The 22,203-nt window shown below is 46.6% G+C and overlaps 2 protein-coding genes across 7 annotated transcripts in view; both read left to right on the forward strand.

Annotated features, from left to right (window-relative positions):
* The window catches only part of FCHO1 (FCH and mu domain containing endocytic adaptor 1), a 39,984-nt gene extending 38,578 nt beyond the window's left edge, over positions 1-1,406 (forward strand). For all 4 annotated transcript variants that reach the window (XM_083594417.1, XM_083594418.1, XM_083594419.1 and 1 more), the window contains 3 exons: positions 460-524; positions 689-853; positions 962-1,406. In XM_083594417.1, coding sequence (XP_083450543.1) covers positions 460-524; positions 689-853; positions 962-984 — 253 coding nt within the window. In that variant the 3' untranslated portion in view covers positions 985-1,406. The remainder of the gene's footprint in view (positions 1-459; positions 525-688; positions 854-961) is intronic.
* Positions 1,407-5,324: 3,918 nt separating this feature from the next.
* On the forward strand, positions 5,325-21,500 carry B3GNT3 (UDP-GlcNAc:betaGal beta-1,3-N-acetylglucosaminyltransferase 3). 3 transcript variants are annotated; one of them, XM_083594792.1, is made up of 2 exons: positions 5,325-5,419; positions 19,966-21,500. In XM_083594792.1, exon 2 carries the CDS (start codon positions 19,972-19,974, stop codon positions 21,115-21,117), a length of 1,146 nt encoding a protein of 381 aa, XP_083450918.1. In that variant the 5' UTR covers positions 5,325-5,419; positions 19,966-19,971; the 3' UTR covers positions 21,118-21,500. The 3 variants fall into 3 exon arrangements, with proteins under 3 accessions (XP_083450918.1, XP_083450919.1, XP_083450920.1); XM_083594793.1 differs by lacking the exon at positions 5,325-5,419 and adding an exon at positions 16,332-16,369; XM_083594794.1 differs by lacking the exon at positions 5,325-5,419 and adding an exon at positions 19,616-19,827.
* The last annotated feature ends 703 nt before the right edge of the window (positions 21,501-22,203 follow it).

The raw sequence follows: 22,203 nt of genomic DNA on the forward strand, positions 1-22,203 counted from the left end.
GGGAGGAGGAGGATTGGTTTGAGAAAATATTGAATTATTTGGGCAGGTTTGAACAATTTGTGGCAATTAAAATGTTAAAAGTTAAATAAACCTTGTGGAGGGAGGAGTGTTAAGGTATATGGAATTGTACATATGGTTGATTTGAATATGTTATTATTGATTATGTATACCCAATGCATCAGCCGCCTGGGGGGCTTTCACTGTTTGTTTTCACTGTCTGTGTTTTGGTTGTTGGTTTTATATATATATATATATATCCTAGAATCATAGAATGGTAGTTGGAAGGGGCCCTGAGGGTTATCCAGTCCAACCCGCTGCAATCCAGGATTGGCAGTTGTCCCTTATGGGGATCGAACCTGCGACCTTGGCGTCATCAGCACCAGGCTCTCACCAACCGGGCTCTGCAGCAAAATGTACAAATGACTCAACCAGCTTGTCTCTTTCTCTCCCCTCTTGCAGGAACCTGGAGGAGAAGCGATTGCTGTGGCGGCTCCTGGACCTCCCTGGCACCCAAGGGCACCCAGGTGAGCTGGCCAAGGGGTGGCGCGGATGCCAGGCTCCAGTCCGGCTGGTGGGCGGCTCTTCTTCCTCTTGCCCGCCCCCTGTGCAGGGAAGCAGCGGCTCCTTGGAACCTGGGGGGCCCCATCTCCTTCGCTTGGGTCCATCTCTTCTTCTCTTTTCTCTGCAGGATCCGGCCGCCTCCTGGCCAGCTGGGAACCCCTGACTGGTCCCAGCAAGCCCAGCCCTGTGGCAGCCCAGTTCACCAGCGAGGGGAGCACCCTTTCCGGGGCAGATGTGGAGCTGGTGGGCAGCGGGTACCGCATGTCGCTGGTCAAGAAGAGGTTCGCCACAGGTAGTAGGAATGGGGGCTGGCAGAGTCGGGAGGGGCACTAGCGGTCATCTAGTCTGACCTGCTGCAAGGCAGGAATCCCAAAGTTCCCCCCTTGCTCTCCTTTTCCAGGGATTTACCTCGCTGGCTCCTGATCAGACCCCGTCCCAGCAGTCGCCTCCGGTTTGTTCCAAAAGTGTGTCTTGCGACAGGAAGGAGATGTTTGCGTGTTTTTAAATTATTTTTCGCCTGGATTTTAAAATACTGGAGTTGGGGAGAGAGAAGCAGCCACCCGGGAATGGAGGAATGGAGGAGGCGGATCCGTGCGCAGTTCGAGGCGGAAGGGATTTTGCACCGAAGGGCGAGACGTTCCTCCCTTACCACAAATCGCTCCATATTATTTTTGTTATTTTGTATTCTCCATCTTTCATTCCTAAGCTGCGTCAGAGCCCAGAAGTCAAGAGGAGGCACTCTCCCATTCTCCAAGCTGCTAAGGGTGAAAAAAAAAGGGGGGGAGAGAATTGCTGTTGGAAAAGTTGCTCTTTTAATAATAAAAACCACTTGTTTTTCTAAAAAATGACTTTGTGTGCGCTGGTTTTTAAAGTTTCCTAAAATCTTTCTTTGAAACACATTTTACAGCATAAGCAGATTCCACGCTGGCAAATTCAGGACGCAGAAAATGAAGCACCTGTGTCACCCGGCGCTTAGCTGGACTGCGGAACTCCCTCCCACTGGAAGTTTTCCTCCTTTTCTCATTAGAACTCTCAGACAATCAGGTGAAGCTGAACGTTGGGAGATTTGAGACAGGAGAGGAAGGGCTTCTTAGATAAACTGGACTCTTTGCCACAAGAGGCAGTGGATCAGGCATAGTAAATAATAATAATAATAATAATAATAATAATAATAATAATAATAATAGACAGTTGGAATGTTTTATTATTAATATTTTATTAGAAGAATTTCATTTCTAAAAAGAGAAGAAAAGGAAAAGAGCAAATGAGGATGGAAAAGAAAGAAAAATAGGTTATTGACAATTATATGCACATTAGGATAATAAAAATATACACCACTATATATTAATGCTTGGTAATATAACAGTATTTTTTTGTTTTTTTAAATTGTTGGAACATAAGAAGGGGCTACTGGATCATGCCTAGCAAATCATCATCATCATCCAATATCCTGTTCTCACAGTGGCCAAGCAGATGCCCATTATGGGAAACCCGCAAACAGGATTCGAACACAAGACCATCCTCTCCTCCTGAGGTTTCCTGCAACTGCCACCCAGAAGCATTTCCACTGTGGAGGCAGAGCACAGCCATCCATAGCCACAAATTGGCCCTCATCCTCTTTTGCAGCCATCCAAGTTGCTGGCCATCGCTACATCCTGTGGCAGGGAGTACCACGGTTCAGCTCTGCTGAATTTCACAACACTCAGCTTCATTGCACGTCCTCAGGCTGTGCAAGACGATGGTGGAAGGGGAGAAGGAATGTGTGTGTGTGTGAGAGAGAGAACATCCAGTGCAAACAGGGTGTCTGCAAGTAAGCCTGCAGGTAGAACAGGAAAGTCTGGTCAGAGCCCCTGACTGTTTGCTCAGGGATGGTGACACGGCCGCTGCGGAAGGCGTTCATCATGCCTGGGGAACAACAAACAGCATAGCTGCAGGTGCTGTTCTCCTAGAAACAGCTTTGTAAGGGGCACCCAGGGTCATCCAGCCCAACCCACTGCAATAATTAAAATAATAATAATATATTATTATTTATACCCCGCCCATCTGGCTGGGTTTCCCCAGCCACTCTGTGTGGCTTCCAACAAATTATTAAAATACAATAGTCTGTTAAACATTAAAACCTTCCCTAAACAGGGCTGCCTTCAGATGTCTTTTAAAATGCATTTCTGGGTTATTTGTGGGGCATAGGAATTTGTTCTTTATTTTTCTTTCCAAAATATAATCTGGCCCCCCACAAAGTCTGAGGGACAGTGGACCGGCCCCCTGCTGAAAATGACCCCTGGTGTTTGCTGACCCCTGGTGTAGTTAGTTACTGCAGGGCCAGAATCGCAACTATACCCCCCCCATGGTCACCCTACCAGTTTCAGAACTCTCCAATTAACTCTCCAACATCTTCTGAGTTCAAAGAATCTCAGGATTATAGGGTAGGAAGGGACCCCAAAGGTCATCCAGTCCAACCACCTGCAAAGCAGGGATCTACGCTAAAGCACCCTGGCAGATGGTCAAACAACCTCCACTTATGAACCTCCAAGGAAGGAGAGTCCGCCACCTCCTTTCCGTGGTAGAAAAGCTCTTGCTGGCATGCAGACAACCTCTGCATACATTCCAGTTTGCCAGCACCCTTCTTAAATTGTGGCACCCAGAATTGGACACAGGACTCCAGGTGTGGTCTCACCAAGGCAGAAGAGAGCAGTTCTGTTTTTTCCCTTGATCTGAACACTAAAGGTAAAGGGACCCCTGACCATAGGTCCAGTCATGGCCAACTTTGGGGTTGCGGCACTCATCTCACTTTATTGGCCGAGGGAGCCGGCGTACAGCTTCTGGGTCATGTGTCCAGCATGACTAAGCTGCTTCTGGTGAACCAGAGCAGCGCACGGAAACGCCGTTTACCTTCCCGCCAGAGCGGTACCTATTTATCTACTTGCACTTTTGACGTGCTTTTGAACTGCTAGGTTGGCAGGAGCAGAGACTGAGCAACGGGAACCGCTGGCCTTCCGATCGGCAAGCCCAAGGCTCAGTGGTTTAGACCAGAGCGCCACCCATGTCCCTTGATCTGAACACTATGCTTCTCTTTATACAGCCTAGAAGAGCACTCACTTTTTCTGCTGCTGCATCACCCTGTGGACTCATGTTCAGCTTGTGGTCCACCAAGACCCCTAGAGATCCTCTTCACAGGTCCTGCTAGTAAGCCAGGTGTCCCCCTTCCCATATTTTTGCATCTGGTTCTTCTTGCCCAAGTGCCAAACCTGACATCTGTCCCGACTAAAATTCATTTGTTAGCTTGCGCCCAGGTCTGCAATGTGTTGTGGTCATTTTGAATCTCCTGTGACCCCTCCTAGTTTGGTGTCCCCTCAATTCATTTTTTTCCAATTTAATTTTTATCAAGTTTCAACATTTTAAACATACAGTTTTATTCTCAGATGAGCCAAGAGTCATAAATCAGTTTCAAAGAATAGCCATCTCTTTGGCTTTCTCCGCCTTTGTCTATGCAGGTCGCTCAAATAATACATTTTGTAACTGTGGTTACCTGAGCTCAGTCACTGCGCAGGCAAGTGGAACAGAGTCTGGGATGGCTCAATTGGTAGAGCAGGAGACTCAATCTCAAGAGTCGTGGGTTTGAGCCCCGCTTTGGGCAAAAGATTCCTGCATTGCAGGGGGTTGGACTGGATGACCCTCAGGGTTCCCACCATCTCTGCAATTCTATGATTCTGTGATTCTTTACAAAGCCTCCATGAATCGCCAACAGAGACTTAATTACAGACTTCTGATCCAGAGTAGAAGTTAACCACTCACAATTTAATCTTAATTCTTTGCTGCTGCTGATTTTTGAGTCACTTTCCCCAATAATGCTGTTTGCATCGTACTATGATTAGTCCTTGTCATGATTCTGACCCCCCCCCCCGTCCTGCCAGTTGTACTCTCGCAGCAGTTAAAAGATGTGTTCTTTCTAAAGTTTTAATCTATTGTGGTTTGCACACTTTCTGCAGGTTTTAAATTATTATTATTTATGACATTTATATACTGTTGTTCACCTGAGGATCACAGGGCGGCGTACAATATAAAAACAGAAAATTACATAGCAAAGTAACAAATGAAAACAGCACGCCGCCCCACCCCGTTTAAAAGGCAACAGATGGTTTAATTAGCCAAATTAAATTTTTAGTGATAACATTATCATTTCATCTTCCTTGCAAACCGCTTTCCCTTTAAAACCAACTGGCAGATAAATTGTATGAAATAACAATTTATAAAGTCTGTTTTCTTTCCCCTCTTTCTTTCCCCCCCTTTTTGCTACATATTGTTGCAACATTATTATTATTTATTCCATTTATATACCCTTTTATTAAAAGATCACAGGGTAATATTGCACCAGTAATAAAAACATGATAAAAAGCATGATAAACACGAATACTGTCAGAGAACTGTAGAGTGCATTTATTCATTTATTTACTACTACTATTTTTTTCCAAAACGGGGTGGGGAGAATACAAAATTGGACCCTGTGGGTCCAGCGAGGGGAAATTAAGCCGCCCAGGTGTTGCCTGGGAGATCTGGTTCCCTTCCTCCACGCCCTGGAGATTATTCCTCTTTTCTCTCTCTCTCGCTCAAACACACACCTGTAATCTTATCAGGCTCTCCTTCCACAAGCCAGGCAGGACCTCGCTCTCCTTCCCCCCTTCCTTTTTGGGGTGCTTGGAGCCGACCTTGCTCTGGGCGTGGGGGTACCTTCAAGCCCCGCCCCTTGGCCGTGCCTGGCCCCGCCCCCTTACCTGCCCAGGTGAGTCAGGCTGCCAGGTGCGCGAGGCAGACGGACTCTTTGCCGAAGTCCTGCAAGGCGGAGAGGAGGCTCAGTCTCTGGGTGAGTCCATTCAGAAGCCTTGGTGCTTTTGGGGGGGGGGGACAAAAAAAACCCAATTAGAATTAGGATGTGTGTCTGTAGACTATTGTATTTTAATATTCTGTTGGAAGCCGCCCAGAGTGGCTGGGGAAACCCACCCAGATGGGCGGGGTATAAATAATAAATTATTATGATTATTATTATTCTCCAGATAAGCACAATAAACCCATGATAAAGAAATATTGTCACAGCAGGTTCAAAGCAGCATTAGGCTGGACTTTGTCTCTGAACTTGTTGATCCAAAACATTGCCAAAAACATAAATAAATCTATTTCCTCCCTACTAACACACAGAGCTGGTTGTAATTATTATCTTACTCGGAGTTTCCAGATTTTTCTCAACCCATTCAGGTGTAGTGGGACATGTGCTTTTTTCCCTTCCAGTTTTTAGCTGTTACAATCTTAAGCACTTTTAAGCTATTATAACCTTAGCGCTTACCTTTTAGCTATTGCTTTATAATCTTAGTGTTTGCTTTTTAGCTATTATAAATCCTTGCAGCTGTTAAACACTATTTCTGGATGAAGATTAAAAAAAAACTGGCAAGAGTTAAATGGTATAAAAAGTAAATAATCCAAAAAATGAAGAGCCATACTGAGCAGTAAACGGGCGCAGCGGTGATCAGCCCTGCAGGGATTGATGTCCTCCGTGCGGCGCTGGTTTGGGGCCTCTGGGAGTTGTAGTTTGGAAGAGCTGGAAGAGCCCTGCAGGCTGTTCCAGAAGATGCTTTCATTTATTCTTATGTATTTATTTATAAGCCACGTGAAAGGGACTCAAGGCAACTGACATTTTTTCGGGGGGGGGGGGGTCATTAAAAAGCAGTTAAACATTGATAGACATAAGACTATCTATATCTATAAAATCTGTTTTAAATAGAAACAGCAGCAACTTTTCATTCAAGCAGTCAGCTCCCCAAAGACAGTTGGAACAAGGAAATCTTCAGCCAGGAAGGATCTGGGCTGTTTTCCTGAGGTAGGGAGTTCCAAAGATCCCAGCCAGCAAGAAGGGGGAATGTGGCTCTCTCTCTCTCTCTACATGTGAACTGTACAACAATCCTTTGAGGAAGGCTAGACTGAGAGGCCACACAGCTGGCTCCCCAGGTCAGACCATTTGTGGCCAGGTGGGAGGATTTGAACCCCACAATGTCTCCAGGTAGGGCTGGAAGAGGCACCCTTCCCCCAGTCCCGGAGATCTGCTGCCGGCTGAGCTGGAAGACTCAGCAGCATCCAGTGTTCCTACTTATGCCATCCTTTTGTTGGGAACCAAGAGGACTAGACTCTTCATTCATTTCTAGGGAGGACTGTAGCTCAGCAGAACATTCACTCTGTTTTTTTTTATATATAAATATTTATTAGATTTTCCAATTTTATACAAACACAAAAAGAAAAAGAAAAATATTAAAAACAAGTCAATTTCAGTAACAATTTTTCAATAACATGTTTCTTTGACTTCCTCATACCTCCCCTTCTTGTTTTCTATTTCAAATTGTTAATCCAGCAAATCCTAATCTCTTAACATTTCTTTTAATTAACACCATATTTCCCAATCAACTTTTTAAGTTTTATGACTTAAACAATTTTAATCCCTATTATCTTTATCATAGCAGCTAGAAACCACAAAAATTCAATCCAGCATCTTTTCAGAGTTCATTAATTTTGTAATATTTCTGTAAATAATCCTTAAATTTCTTCCAATCTTCTTCTGCCGACTCTTCTCCCTGGTCGCGGATTCTGCCGGTCATTTCTGCCAGTCCCATACAGTCGATCAACTTCATCTGCCATTCCTCCAGAGTGGGTAGATCTTGAGTCTTCCAGTGCTTTGCTATAAGTATTCTTGCTGCCGTTGTAGCATACATAAAAAAGTTCTGTCCTTCTTTGGCACCAAATGGCCGACTATGCCCAAGAGAAAAGCCTCTGTTTTTTTCAAGAAGGTATACTTAAATACCTTTTTCATTTCATTATAAATCATTTCCCAGAAAGCCTTAATCTTTGGGCACGTCCACCAAAGGTGAAAGAATGTACCTTCATTTTCTTTACATTTCCAACATTTATTATCGGGCAAATGATATATTTTTGCAAGCTTGACTGGTGTCATGTACCACCTGTAAATCATTTTCATAATATTCTCTCTTAAGGCATTACATGCCGTAAATTTCATACCTGTGGTCCATAACTGTTCCCAGTCAGCAAACATAATGTTGTGTCCAACATCTTGTGCCCATTTAATCATAGCTGACTTAACCGTTTCATCCTGTGTATTCCATTTCAGCAGCAAGTTATACATTTTTGACATAATCTTAGTTTTAGGTTCTAGCACTTCTGTTTCTAATTTAGATTTTTCCACCTGGAAGCCAATTTTCTTGTCCAAATTGTAAGCCTCCCTTATCTGAAAATAATGGAGCCAGTCTCGCACTTTATTTTTTAGTTTCTCAAAGCTCTGTAATTTCAGTCTGTCTCCTTCTTGTTCCAAAATTCCCCAATATTTTGGCCATTTGGCCTCCATATTGAGCTTTTTCTGGGCTTTAGCTTCCATTGGTGACAACCACCTTGGGGTCTTGTTTTCCAGTAAATCCTTGTATCTGATCCAAACATTAAACAAAGATCTCCTAACAATGTGATTTTTAAATGCTTTATGAGCTTTAACCTTATACCACAGATATGCATGCCATCCAAAAACATTGTTAAAACCTTCTAAATCCAAAATGTCTGTGTTTTCAAGAAGCAGCCAGTCTTTCAACCAGCAGAATGCTGCTGATTCATAGTACAGTCTGAAGTCTGGCAGGGCAAAGCCACCCCTTTCTTTTGCATCAGTTAAAATCTTATATTTTATCCTGGGCTTCTTGCCCTGCCAGACAAATTTAGAAATATCTTTCTGCCACTTCTTAAAACAGTCCATTTTGTCCACAATTTGTAATGTTTGAAACAAAAATAACATTTTGGGCAATACATTCATCTTTATAGCTGCTATTTGACCCACAGAACATTCCCTCTGCGTGCAGGTACCTGAGCTCAATCCCTTGAGGGCATCTCCAGGTTAGACTAAACCCATGGAGAGCCGCTCCTTTCTTGTCACTTGAAGTCCTACTCTCTGGAGCAGGAGAAACCAAGCTTGCTCCACCTTCCTTGAGGCAGCCCTTTAGATGTTTGAAGATGGCTCTCCTATCTCCTCTCAGTCTCCTCTTTCCCAGGCTAAACATACCCAGCTCCTTCAACTGTTCCTCATCAGGCTTCGTTTCCAGGCCCTTGATCATCTTGGTCGCCCTCCTCTGCACACCTTCCCGCTTGTCAACATCCTTCCTAAATTGTGGTGCCCAGAACTGGACACAGAATTCCAGGTGTGACCTGACCAAGGCAGGATAGAGTGGCACTGTGACTTCTCTTGATCTGGAAACTAGACTTGTGGATGTGGCCTAGGATGGCATTAGCTTTTTTCGCTGCTGCATCACACTGTTCACTCATGTTCAGCTTTTGGTCCACCAAGACCCCTCAGTCCTTTTCACATGGACTCTCCTTCCTTGGAGGTTTTTAAGCACAGGTTGGGCGGCCATCTGTCATGGATGCTTCAGCTGAGATTCCTGCATTGCAGGGGGTTGGACTGGATGACCTTTGGGGTTCCTTCCAACTCTACCATTCTATGATTCTACTGGCAAGGCAGGTGTCCCCCATCTTATATTTGTGCATCTCGTTCTTCCTGCCTAAGTGCAGAACCTGACATTTTCCCTCTGGAGATGCTTTGGTCTCTAGTGGGGAACAAACCCCTCATGAGATGACCAGGCTGTCAGGTTTGCACTCTCTCCATCTAAATCCAGGCCTGAATATGTGAATAAATCAAATTTCTAAGCTGCAACAGCCTAGAATAGCATTGGCGTTTTTTATTTTTCATGCTCCTCTGCCCTCCGGAGTCTGAGGTAGCAATGCTTCTGGAAACCAGGAGGGGAGAGTTGCTCTTGCACTCCAATCCTGCTTATGGGGTTTCCCAAAAGTGGCAATAGGTCGGCTGCTGTGAGAACGGAATGCTGGACTAGGTGGGCCATTTCCCTGATCCAGCAGGTTCTTGTACTCTTGTAGAACCTCCAGGTCCAGAAGCAGTCTATCTCCATTCCCCAGTCCTTGGGGACATTTGGCCACTGGGAGGACAGGGTGCTGGACTAGGTGAGCTGCTTCGCCCCCTTTTTGGCTCCTGCTACACTTGGGGTCCCCCCGACCCCTGGATTCCAGGTCCCGTGAGATCTCCAAGTTCACCTGCTCCCCAGGCTGCTTCTGGTGACTCACTGTTAACGTGGGGCAGATTTTGCCAAATTATTACCGCCTATCGTGCCCTGGGGCCTCTTGCAAAAGAGCGACTCGCCCAACAGGCATTTCTGGTCCCCGTTAAGAAACTGTTGACTCCCGGGGACTGTCTGGGTGGCAGAACCAGCCGGGGCTCCGCGCCGAGATTAGGCAACCTCCCCAGAGGACAGATTTATCCCTTTTTTCTCTGGAAATTGTTTTTTGGTCCCGTTTGCAAAATAAAATAAGCCACTTCTTCCTCCAGAGGTGGCATCTCACTCGGAGCAGAACCTGCCCAAATCAGCTGGCATGGCTCATTGAGCTTGCTCTGGTTTCGGTGAGTCTACTCTGAGTAGAGGTCACCCTGAATTTGGCTCCCAAAAAGATTGAAATAGGACAGGTTGATGTAGCCAAAGCTGCCTTCTGCTGAGCTAGACCATTCGTGGAACAGTAGAGGTGGAAGGGACCCCAGGGGTCATCCAGCCCAACCCCCTGCCTTGGTTTCTATCTAGCTGAGATTTGTGGAGGCAGCGGTGGTGCAGTGGTTAGAGTGCTGGACTGGGACCAGGGAGGGACCAGGGTCCCAATCTCCCTGCTCAGTGCTCATTGGGTGATGATGCCTTGGGGGCCAGTCGCTCACTCTCAGCCTGACTTTGAGAACCTGTTCACAACTAGGAATCGCAGCTAGATTATCAGAACTATACAGCTGGAATCTCAGGGTCATGGGTTTGAGTCCCACGTTGGGTGATAGATTCCTGCATTGCAGGGGGTTGGGCTAGATGACCCTCGGGGACACCTTCTATTTTGATGATTCTGTGTGAAACGGCTGACCTCCTCACCACACAGCACTGCACTGGGTGGGCCTCGCCTCATTTTTGGCCACCTTGGATTGAGTCTTATTCAACATCTTTATCAACGACTTGGATGATGGACTCAAGGGCATCCTGATCAAATTTGCAGATGACACCAAACTGGGAGGGGTGGCTAACACCCCAGAGGACAGGATCACACTTCAAAACGACCTTGACAGATTAGAGAACTGGGCCAAAACAAACAAGATGAATTTTAACAGGGAGAAATGTAAAGTATTGCACTTGGGCAAAAAAAATGAGAGGCACAAATACAAGATGGGTGACACCTGGCTTGAGAGCAGTACATGTGAAAAGGATCTAGGAGTCTTGGTTGACCACAAACTTGACATGAGCCAACAGTGTGACGCGGCAGCTAAAAAAGCCAATGCAATTCTGGGCTGCATCAATAGGAGTATAGCATCTAGATCAAGGGAAGTAATAGTGCCACTGTATTCTGCTCTGGTCAGACCTCACCTGGAGTACTGTGTCCAGTTCTGGGCACCACAGTTCAAGAAGGACACTGACAAACTGGAACGTGTCCAGAGGAGGGCAACCAAAATGGTCAAAGGCCTGGAAACGATGCCTTATGAGGAACGGCTAAGGGAGCTGGGCATGTTTAGCCTGGAGAAGAGGAGGTTAAGGGGTGACATGATAGCCATGTTCAAATATATAAAAGGATGTCACATAGAGGAGGGAGAAAGGTTGTTTTCTGCTGCTCCAGAGAAGCGGACACGGAGCAATGGATCCAAACTACAAGAAAGAAGATTCCACCTAAACATTAGGAAGAACTTCCTGACAGTAAGAGCTGTTCGACGGTGGAATTTGCTGCCAAGGAGTGTGGTGGAGTCTCCTTCTTTGGAGGTCTTTAAGCAGAGGATTGACAACCATATGTCAGGAGTGCTCTGATGGTGTTTCCTGCTTGGCAGGGGGTTGGACTCGATGGCCCTTGTGGTCTCTTCCAACTCTATGATTCTATGATTCTATGAGTCCAGAGAGGCTGATGGCAATTTCCACCCGCAAAGAAACCAGCTTAGCTGCATTCTGAGCTAGCAGAATGTCCTGGGCTGGATTTCTCCTGGGGCCAGTTTTGTGTGCAATGCAGAAGCGAATGCCGTGCGGCGGTGTGCTTGGAATGTGACTTGAGGTGGGGTCTGCCCGATGAGGGAGGGGTCCCTTTTTTGACGCTGCGTCTGGTTTGGTTGCAGCCCTGCAACATTCCACTGGTGACAGAAGAACCACCTGATGGGATCAGGCCAGCTCCTGCTCTCAGAGGTGCTCAGAGTTAAGCTGTGGAACTCCCTGCCACAGGAGTGGCCCCAACTTGCATGGCTTTCAAAGAGGATTGGCCAAATCCATGGAGGAGGAGAGGGCTATTGATGGCTCCTAGCCAGGGTGGCTGTGCTCCACAGTCAGAGGCAATGTATACTCCTGAATCCCCGTGTCTGGCATCCCCAGGAGGGGAGAGGGCACTTTTTCTGGAATCCTGCTTGCAGGCATCTGTGAGAACAGGATGCTGGACAGACGGGCCCTTTTGGGTCTGATCTAGCAATCCAGCTCTTCTTTTGGAACCTCCAGGTCCAGGGACAGTCTTATCTGGATTCCTCAGTTCTTAGGGATCTCCAGCCCCTGAGAAGACAGGCGTATTGAATCATAGAAGTGCAGAGTTGGAAGGAACTCTGAGGATCATCTCATCCAAGCCCCTGCAAGGCAGGAATTGTTAGCAGGGAGAATCATAGAAATGTGGAGTTGGAAGGGACCCTGAGGGTCATCCAGCCCAACCCCCTGCAAAGCAGAAATCTCAGCTAAATCATCCCAGACAGATGGCCATCCAACCTCCAAGAAAGGAGAGTCCACCACTTCTCATGGGAGTCTGTTCCACTGTCGATCAGTTCTTGCTGTTGCAAATAAGGAAGAGACACTCTCTGCGTTTCCAAGAAATGGCTGGCTGTGGAAGCATTACAATGAAAGACTTGAAGCGGAGTGGTGACCATTGCCTTCAAAATTATAGCCGGGCTCCATCTGCCAGCTTCACTGTTTCCTTCATTTGGTCCAGGGATTTTATTTTCCGGATAAACAGGCCTCTGTTTTTGCACCTACACGCAGACCACTTTTCATTGTTCTCTGAGACATGGAGAAAAAGGGGAAGCGGGACATTCTGGGGTCAAGAGGGAAACTGGGACAGCTTTTGTAGCTCTGGAACTGTCCCTGGGAAACTGGGACCCTGGAGGGTCTGCAGCTGCCTCACTGGGGCAAGACCTACTGCGGAGAGTTGCTCATTAGGCCTCAGTGCAAAGCAACTTCTGGCATTCCATTCAAACCCATCCTTTTTCCCAAAAGCATGAGGTCTAGAAACTTAGCTCCTGCAGAAGTCCTCAGGTTCAATCCTGAAATCTGCCAGAAAGCCACTGCAGGGTCATCTAGTCCACAACCCACCCTGACTGGTAAATGATGCGGCTCCCTGTGTTTTGTTGAGTGAAGCACCCTGAGATAAATATATATCAAAGAGAGCATTTCCCAAACTGGTCTGGAGTCAGTTTGTGCCTTAGCAAAGTCGATGCAGGAAACTGAGTTATTAATGCCTTCCGGGAATTGTCGGAGGTTGCAAAACAGACCCCAAAATAGCTAGAAAGGGAAGTGAGAGCGGAAGCAATGGCTTGAGGGGCAAGCAGAGGTCACGTGCCGCGGGGGGCAGGGAGTTCCTTTCTCCGAAACAGACCAAAGAACTGCTCAAGTCAAAGATGCAACTGGCAGAGGGCAGGATCCAAACCGGCAGATGAAAAGGGTGAGGAAGGAGATTCTGTTTTTTTATATATATATATAAAATATTTATTGAGGTTTTACAAAGACATAGGTTTACAAAATAAAAAAGGTCATATCAAGACAAAAAGATACAAAAAAGAGAACATAGAAAAATGTATAAAAAAGAAAAAAGAGGAATAAAAATACAAAATACAAATACAAAAAACAAATAACTAAAAAAGAATTAAAAACAAGTCAGTTCTTTGTGACTTTAAACTCATTAACTTATTTCCTTGGCCTCCTCACACCTCCCCTTTTTGTATTCCCATTTAAATAATCAAATCAGCAAATCCTTACCCTCTTTCATTTATCTTAACTCTGTATCTTAACATATTATAATCTATATTTTCATCCATTATCAATTCATTTTTGCATATTCTTATTAACTTTGTTGCTAATGCCACTTATTTTCAATCCAAGCATCATTTTAACATTCATTAATTTTACAATATTTCTGAAGATAGTCTTTAAATTTCTTCCAGTCTTCCTCCACCAACTCTTCTCCCAGGTCTCGGATTCTGCCAGTCATTTCCGCCAATTCCATATAGTCCATCACCTTCATCTGCCACTCTTCCAGGGTGGGTAGCTCTTGTGTCTTCCAATACTTTGCAATAAGTATTCTTGCTGCTGTTGTTGCATACATAAAGAAAGTTCTATCCTTCTTTGGCACCAATTGGCTGACTATGCCCAGGAGGAAGGCCTCTGGTTTCTTCAAGAAGGTATATTTAAATACCTTTTTCAATTCATTATAAATCATCTCCCAGAAAGCCTTAATCTTTGGGCACGTCCACCAAAGGTGAAAGAATGTACCTTCATTTTCTTTACATTTCCAACATTTATTATCGGGCAAATGATAGATTTTTGTGAGCTTGACTGGTGTCATGTACCACCTGTATATCATTTTCATAATATTCTCTCTTAAGGCATTACATGCCGTAAATTTCATACCGGTGGTCCACAACTGTTCCCAGTCAGCAAACATAATGTTATGTCCAACATCTTGTGCCCATTTAATCATAGCAGATTTAACCGTTTCATCCTGCGTATTCCATTTTAACAGCAAGTTATACATTCTTGAAAGTATCTTAGTTTTGGGATCTAACAGTTCAGTTTCCAATTTTGATTTTTCCACCTGGAAGCCAATTTTTTTGTCCAAATTATAGGCCTCTTTTATTTGATAGTAATGAAGCCAGTCTTGCACTTTATCTTTTAATTTCTCAAAACTCTGCAATTTCAATTTGTCTCCTTCTTGTTCCAATATTTCCCAATATTTCGGCCATTTGGCCTCCATATTGAGCTTCCATTGGTGACAACCACCTTGGGGTTTTATTTTCCAGTAAGTCTTTGTATCTTATCCAGACATTAAACAATGCTTTCCTGACAATATGGTTTTTAAATGCTTTATTGTCGTACCACAAATATGCATGCCACCCAAAAACATTGTTAAAACCTTCTAGGTCCAAAATGTCTGTGTTCTCAAGAAGCAGCCAGTCTTTCAACCACCAGAATGCTGCTGATTCATAATATAGTTTAAGGTCTGGCAGGGCAAATCCGCCTCTTTCCTTTGCATCAGTTAATATTTTAAATTTTATTCTGGGCTTCTTGCCCTGCCAGACAAATCTATAAATGTCTCTCTGCCACTTCTTGAAACAGTCCATCTTGTCCAAAATTTGCAATGATTGAAACAGAAATAGCATTTTTGGCAATACATTCATCTTTATAGCTGCAATTCGACCCAACAAGGAAAGCTTCAAATTTGACCATATTTCTAAGTCTTTTTTCACTTCTGTCCAACATTTCTCATAGTTATCTTTAAATAAGTTTAAGTTCTTAGCAGTCACATTAACCCCCAGATATTTTACTTTCTTAGCTAATGTTAAACCTGTCTCCTTCTGAAACCTCTCTTTCTCAATCGGTGTTAAATTTTTCTCAAGAACTTTAGTTTTTGACTTGTTCAGCTTAAATCCTGCCACATGACCAAATTCTTAAATCAGTTCTAATACTCTTTTCGTACTAGATTCTGGCTCCTGTAACGTCAAAACTAGATAATCTGCAAAGGCTTTCAATTTGTATTGTTTGGCTCCGACCTGAATACCTTTAATCAGACGGTCCCTTCTAATCATATTTAGCAAAACCTCCAGGACCGAAATAAAAAGCAATGGGGAAATTGGGCAACCTTGTTGTGTCCCTTTCTCTATCTTAAATTCCTCTGTCATCACATTATTAACTATTAGCTTAGCCTTTTGTTCTGAGTAAATTGCACTTATACCATTTTCAAACCCTTGACCAACCCCCATCCCCTGAAGATTTTTCTTCATAAAACTCCAAGAAATATTATCGAAGGCTTTCTCCGCATCTATAAAAATTAAAACTGCTTTGGTATTAATGTTACTTGCAACTTCTCCAAAATGTTAATTATATTCCTCGTGTTGTCAGACAAGTGTCTGCCTGGGAGAAAGCCAGCTTGGTCCTTATGAATTTCTTCCACTAGTACTTTTTTTAATCTATTAGCCAAAATGTCAGCAAATATTTTGTAATCCACATTGAGCAGGGATATGGGGCGGTAGTTCTTAAGTTGTGTCTTTTCAGACTCAGTTTTCGGTATAAGTGTAATGTAAGCTTCCTTCCACGACTCTGGTGCCTTTTTCCCCTCTAGAATTTCATTACAAACCTCCTTTAGTGGCCGAATTAACCAGTCTTTCAGAGATCTATAGTATTTGAAGGTTAGACCATCTGGCCCTGGAGATTTGCCCAACTGCATGTTCTGGATGGCACCTTCAACCTCCTGTTCTGTAATTTTGTGATTCAACATTGTCTTATTTTCTTGAGAGATTTTTTGTAATCCATTTGTTCTTAGAAATTGGTCTAAATCAGTCTCTTTCCTTGGCCCTTGTGTATATAGTTGTTTGAAGTATCTCTGGAAGCACTTTCTAATCTCCAATGGATTCTGTAGAGGAAGGAGATTCTGGCTTATCATCAGGAATAAGTTTCTGAGGGTAAGAGTCCTTCGATGGCAGAGTGGACTCCCATGAAAGAAGGTGTTGGGAGGTTTCTAAGCAGAGGTTGGGGGGCCACCTGCCAGGGATTCTTTGCCTGTGCTTCCTGCATGTCAGGGGGTTGGACTGGATGACCCTCAGGGTCCCCTCCAATTCTATGACTCCATTTCACCATCCAGAAAGGATTTTTAAAGTTTCTTTTCTTTTCTTTTTTGCATTTTGGGAATTTGTTCCTTGCTGCCTTTGCACTTTGAAACGTCTCTGGGCTGGCTGTGCAGATTGTTTGCTGGGAGATATTGCCAGATAAGGACTCCTTTAATTGGAGCCTGTGGCTTGAGAAAGCAAACAGGGAGATAACAAGCGCTTGGCACCAGTGGCTCTGGGGGACTTGTTGCCACAACAGACACAGAGAGAGAGACCAAGGAGGAAGAGGATCTAGGAATACAATGGTACCTCGGGTTAAGTACTTAATTCATTCTGGAGGTCCATACTTAACCTGAAACTGTTCTTAACCTGAAGCACCACTTTAGCTAATGGGACCTCCTGCTGCCGCCACACCGCCAGAGCACGATTTCTGTTCTCATCCTGAAGCAAAGTTCTTAACCTGAAGCACTATTTCTGGGTTAGCGGAGTCTGTAACCTGAAGCGTATGTAACCTGAGGTACCACTGTAATTATAACCGCAGGTCAGAGAAAAGGAAACTAAGGGAAAAAGAGGAGTTTGGATTTGATATCCCGCTTTATCACTACCTGAAGGAGTCTCAAAGCGACTGACATTCTCCTTTCCCTTCCTGCCCCACAACAAACCCTCTGTGAGGTGAGTGGGGCTGAGAGACTTCAGAGAAGTGAGACTGGCCCAAGGTCACCCAGCAGCTGCAGATGGAGGAGCGGAGACGCGAACCTGGTTCTGCAGATTAGGAGTCCAATGCTCTTCACCACTACACCACACTGGCTCTCAAGAGACTTAAACCTTTGCTGTCTCTTGTCATGTGCAAAACTGACTTGCCCTTCAGGTGCTTTGGGGAGTCAGGCAGGGTGTTTACAGTCTAGAGCTTGCCTAGATGAAGAGAAGGAGAAACCCTCCAGGTGCAAAAGGACAAGCCTGTAAGAGTTGGAAGGGACCCTGAGTGTCATCTAGACCAACCCCCTGCAGTGGCCAAGGTGGGGCTCAAACCCATGACCCTGAGAGCAAGAGTCTCCTGCCCCAGCTACCCCCCTCCAGCAATGCACAGTTCAGGGCTCCAAAGAATGGTGTTGCAATCAGTATTACAGCATTATTGTATGTTGTTTGTGAGTTAGGCTCATAGAGGAAATGATTTAAATTATGATTCTTTTAAATAGACGGACAGGAGTCCTCTCTGCAGTCTGCCTCTTTCGTGCCCCGAAGGGCCAGAGTGTCCTCTGCACTCTGCAGTTCAGGGAAGCCAACTTATTTGCTTGCGGCAAAATCATCCTTCCTTAATGGACTTCTTCAATTGCACAAGAACACCTTTGTTCACGTGCAGAGTGGGAAGTGGAGCACGAGGCTCTCCGAAGGCGGCTCTGTTTGTTAATGCTTAATGTATTATTATTATTTTGTATATGCTGGAAGCCACCCAGAGTGGCTGGGGCAACGCAGTCAGACTATTATTATTATTATTTGCTAGGATCAGCTGCATGGTTGATGTGACGTCAAACCAAGGCACTCGAATCTTCCCTCTGGACGCAGCCCTGGTTGCCCCCGGCCACTGAGAAGCTACTTCCTCCTCCTCTTTCCCCCTTCCCAGCATTTCCTCCTCACTGTGTGGAAACTGCCCTGGGGCTAGGATGATCCTAGTGCTAGTTTCAAATGTTACTCTTCCAAAACTGGGATGGGTTCCATCAGGAGTGAGGAGCCTGTCCTCTTCTGTGTGTTGCTGAACACACACACACACCCTTTGGGGTAAAGTTTAGTGTTACAATTTTCTTTTTATAATGTATATAAAACAGAGAGGATGATTGCAACAACAGGCAAAAATTAAGAGAGGAAAAGCAGAACGGTAAAATAAGGATGTAGAATGAGTAGTTGCACGTGAGTTAAAATAGCAATGTTAACGGAAAAATCCAAGAGCTCCCTTGGACAAAAACAAGGACACCAGCCAGGAATACCAGAGCAAAACAGCAGCCTGTAGGCTTGGTCTTTATTGAAGACTGTCTCGACAGGACTCCCACCTGCCACCAAGTGAAACAAGATGGAAGCCCAGAACAAAAGAGGACCCCAACTTTTATTAGTTACTAATCCCCCAAACTACACCCCTAAGACTACATCACAAAAAGGAGGGGTTGAGGGAGGAGCTGTGGAGGTAACCTGAGTATCTTGTCACCTGGCTGGCTTCTCCTTTCCCCCCTCCCCATGAGTACTTTCCAGGTGACAGAGGGGAGTTTGCAGTTTCCCGCCCCCAGAGGGAAGAGCTGATTATTGTCCTTTGTTCCAGTCCGTGCTGAATCCACTCCCATATGCAAGTTCTTTGTGACCTTGATGGTCTTCTGTCTGGGACCATCAGGGTTGGCATAGCAACTGGGCAGGGCTCCCGTGTATGTGCTGGTATGCTCAAGGGATTATGGCTGCCCTGTATCAAACCTTCCCCATTTTGTAGTCCTTCCTTCATGGAGTAAAATAAAAGTGGAACGGTGCAGATGCGATGTATGGTTGATTTTCTATGAATTTGTAATAGAAGCGTAGCGTATGTCGTGTGTGCGTGTGCGTGTGTGAAGTTTGTACAAACTGAATGATTGGGGGGGGGGGGTTCCTGTGACAGCAAAGTCCAAGGAAAGACTGTCAACTTAATCCGATCATCAGGTGCAGTTCCCCTCTGGTCACCCTTTTTATGGAAAACATGAGGACTAGGATCTTTGGGTGGTATTCATCATCCCTGAGCACTGGCCTTGATGAAGGCTGCTGGGGCTTGGCACCCCATAGCGTCCGAGTCCCTAAGACGAAGCGCAGGCAGGCAGCCATAAGGACATTTGGATGGTCCTGCTGTCATGGGCTGTTTGGGCGCAGAGAAGGAGGCTCACAGCCAGGGGTTTGGTGGTGGGACGAAGATGAGGGAGAAGAATGGGAGGAGGAGGTGGAGGAAGCTGAAGAGGCAACAGTGCTTGGTGAGTGGGGAGAGTCTGTGGCAGAGAGCAGTCCAGAACCAGAGGCAGAAGAGGTTTCTGGAGAGGAAGGAGGCCAAGAATAAAACGTAGTTTAGATCTTCGGATGTCTCTACCTTCTTGCTGCGTGATGCCGAAAGACTTTTCGTATGAGAAGTGTTGCAGAGGGGCACTCGGGAGTGAAGGGACATGCCATTCCAGAGACGTGCCCACTGGAAGACGCTGGGAGGTACTGGGGGTCTGCCGTCCCCCCCAGGAGTGCTTGCCAACAGAAAAGAGTCCACTCCTATTTGCATGGTGTGATTTACTCCTGGTTCTCGCCTGGATCAGTCCTCAGTGAGCGTATGTGTGTGAGAGAGACTCTACCTCATTCCCTGAGCTGTAGGGTTGGAAGGGACCCCAAGGGTCATCCAGCCCAACCCCTGCAACACAGGAATCCCCTGTGTCTCTCACCCCCTCTGTTCTCCCCTTCTCTCCCAGGTGGAAATGTCGCGACGTTGGTCCTACAAGCTGGAAGCTGCCGTCTTGGGTGTGGTGGGCTTCATGGGGCTCTGCTTTCTCCTCCAGACGGACGAGGACCCTGCTGTCTTGACGGAGCCCAGAGCCGCAACCCCAAGTCCATCCACGCCTGCTGCCGCCACCCAGCCCTGGCGCAGCCCCGCTGCCGAGTGCCGCGAGAACGTCTCCGTGGCCAGCGTTCCTGGCTTTGCTGAGCTGCCGGGCCACATCCAGGACTTTTTGCGCTACAAGCACTGCAAAGTGTTCCCGCTGCTTCTGGACTTGCCGGAGAAATGCGGGCGGCCCGAGTCCTCGCACGAGGTCTTCCTCCTGCTGGCCATCAAGTCCTCTCCGGGGAACTACGAGCGCCGGGAGATCATCCGCAAGACCTGGGGCCGTGAGCGGACCTTTGAGGGCGTCCACATCCGCAGGGTCTTCCTGGCGGGGGTCCCGGGGAATGCCCGCGATGCCCGCAAGCTTGGCCGGCTGCTGCGGCTGGAGACGGAGGAGCACGGGGACATCCTGCAGTGGGGCTTCCAGGACAGCTTCTTCAACCTGACGCTCAAGCAGGTCCTCTTCCACGCCTGGATGGAGGCTCGCTGCCCCGGCGTGCGGTTCGTCTTCAACGGGGACGACGACGTCTTCGCCAACACGGACAACATGGTGCGCTACCTTCTCGGCATCCCGGGTGCGGGAGATGAGCATCTCTTTGTGGGGCAGCTGATCACCAATGTGGGCCCCATCCGCGAGAAGTGGAGCAAGTATTACGTCCCCGAGCAGGTGACCACCTCCAAGTCGTACCCGCCCTATTGCGGCGGCGGAGGGGTCCTCATGTCCGGCTTCACCTCGCGGACCATCTACCAAAAGTCCCTGGGCATTGAGCTGTTCCCCATCGACGACGTCTACCTGGGCATGTGCTTGGAGAGGGCGGGACTGGCGCCCGCCTCGCACATGGGCATCCGCACGGTGGGGGTGCGCGTGCCCTCGTCCAAGCTCGAGTCCTTTGATCCCTGCTATTACAAGGAGCTGCTCCTGGTGCACCGATTTGTTCCTTATGAGATGCTAGTGATGTGGGATGCCATCCACCAACCAGACTTGGTCTGCGGGAAGAAAGTCGTTTTCCGAAACCTCTGAGGCTGGGGGGGGGGGATTTTGGATGTGTGTGTGAATGGGAGAAACTGCAATGGAGGATGCCCTTTCCTTGCAGGATTTGCTCCTCTCTCGAACTCGTCTCCTGCAGCAGAGGGCAATGTTTCCTTGAGGGATTTCCCACTCTCTCGGACTCTTTTCCCCTGGACAGAGAACCGCAGGGAGGGTGTGTGTCTCTGTATTTGAGGGGCTGCGGCAGCTATGGGGTGGGGTGGGGCTTGTTGGGGTAATTTATTCTTCACCCTTAGCCCTTCAGTGTAAGCTGAGCAGATGCCTCGGGTGCAGCTGGCTTCTCTTGGACTGGTTTGACTTCTTCGAAGGGGGAAGCCTTTGCAAAAGGGATGGCAATAAAGAATTGAACATTGAAATTGTAGCAGCTTTGACAATCCTGACCCACAATGCAACACTCCTCTGGGGTCTTCCTGGTAGGATGTGCTGCGCCCAGGAACCCCAAAACTCCTTTATCTTCCAACTCCAAGGTTCTGTGATTCTGTCCTCCTTGTGGAAAAGAGGCAGCTGCGGTTTTGGTTGGGCAAAGGGCAGCCTGGAGTTCCTGTTTGGGGAGCAGCCATAAGGCTGGTGTGGGTGATATTTCGTTCCCATGTCAGCAAACGAAGAAAGGCAGTGGTGGTGCAGTGGTTAGTGTGTTGGACCAGGACCCAGGAGGGACGAGGATTTGAATCCCACCACTCAGCTGTGATGCTCAGTGTGGACCTTCGAGGTGGTTGGAGTCTCTCTCCTCTCTCTCTCAGCCTAGACTTCCTCGTGGGGGACGACCCCTTCCAACTCTAGGATGCTATGATTTGCAGTGGCTCCTGACTGGATTTGCATTCAGGTGCTGTGCTCACCCTTGCTTAGATAATTGCTTCCTTTGGCCTTGATCGACAGACGCTAAAGCAGGATGTCCTTCGTAAAGGCCAGGTAAACAGGGTGTGTGGTGCCTTACAGGGACTGCCATTGTTCCAGAGCCAGGAATGATCACCATAATGACGAGCAAGCCATCACAAAGTTTCCTTACACCTGTTGCATAATTTGTACCACAGGCCTGCAATTGTTTGATCTTGGCCCTTG

This window comes from Podarcis filfolensis (genome assembly GCF_964270895.1).
Source record: "Podarcis filfolensis genome assembly, chromosome: 18".
Taxonomy (NCBI): domain Eukaryota; kingdom Metazoa; phylum Chordata; class Lepidosauria; order Squamata; family Lacertidae; genus Podarcis; species Podarcis filfolensis.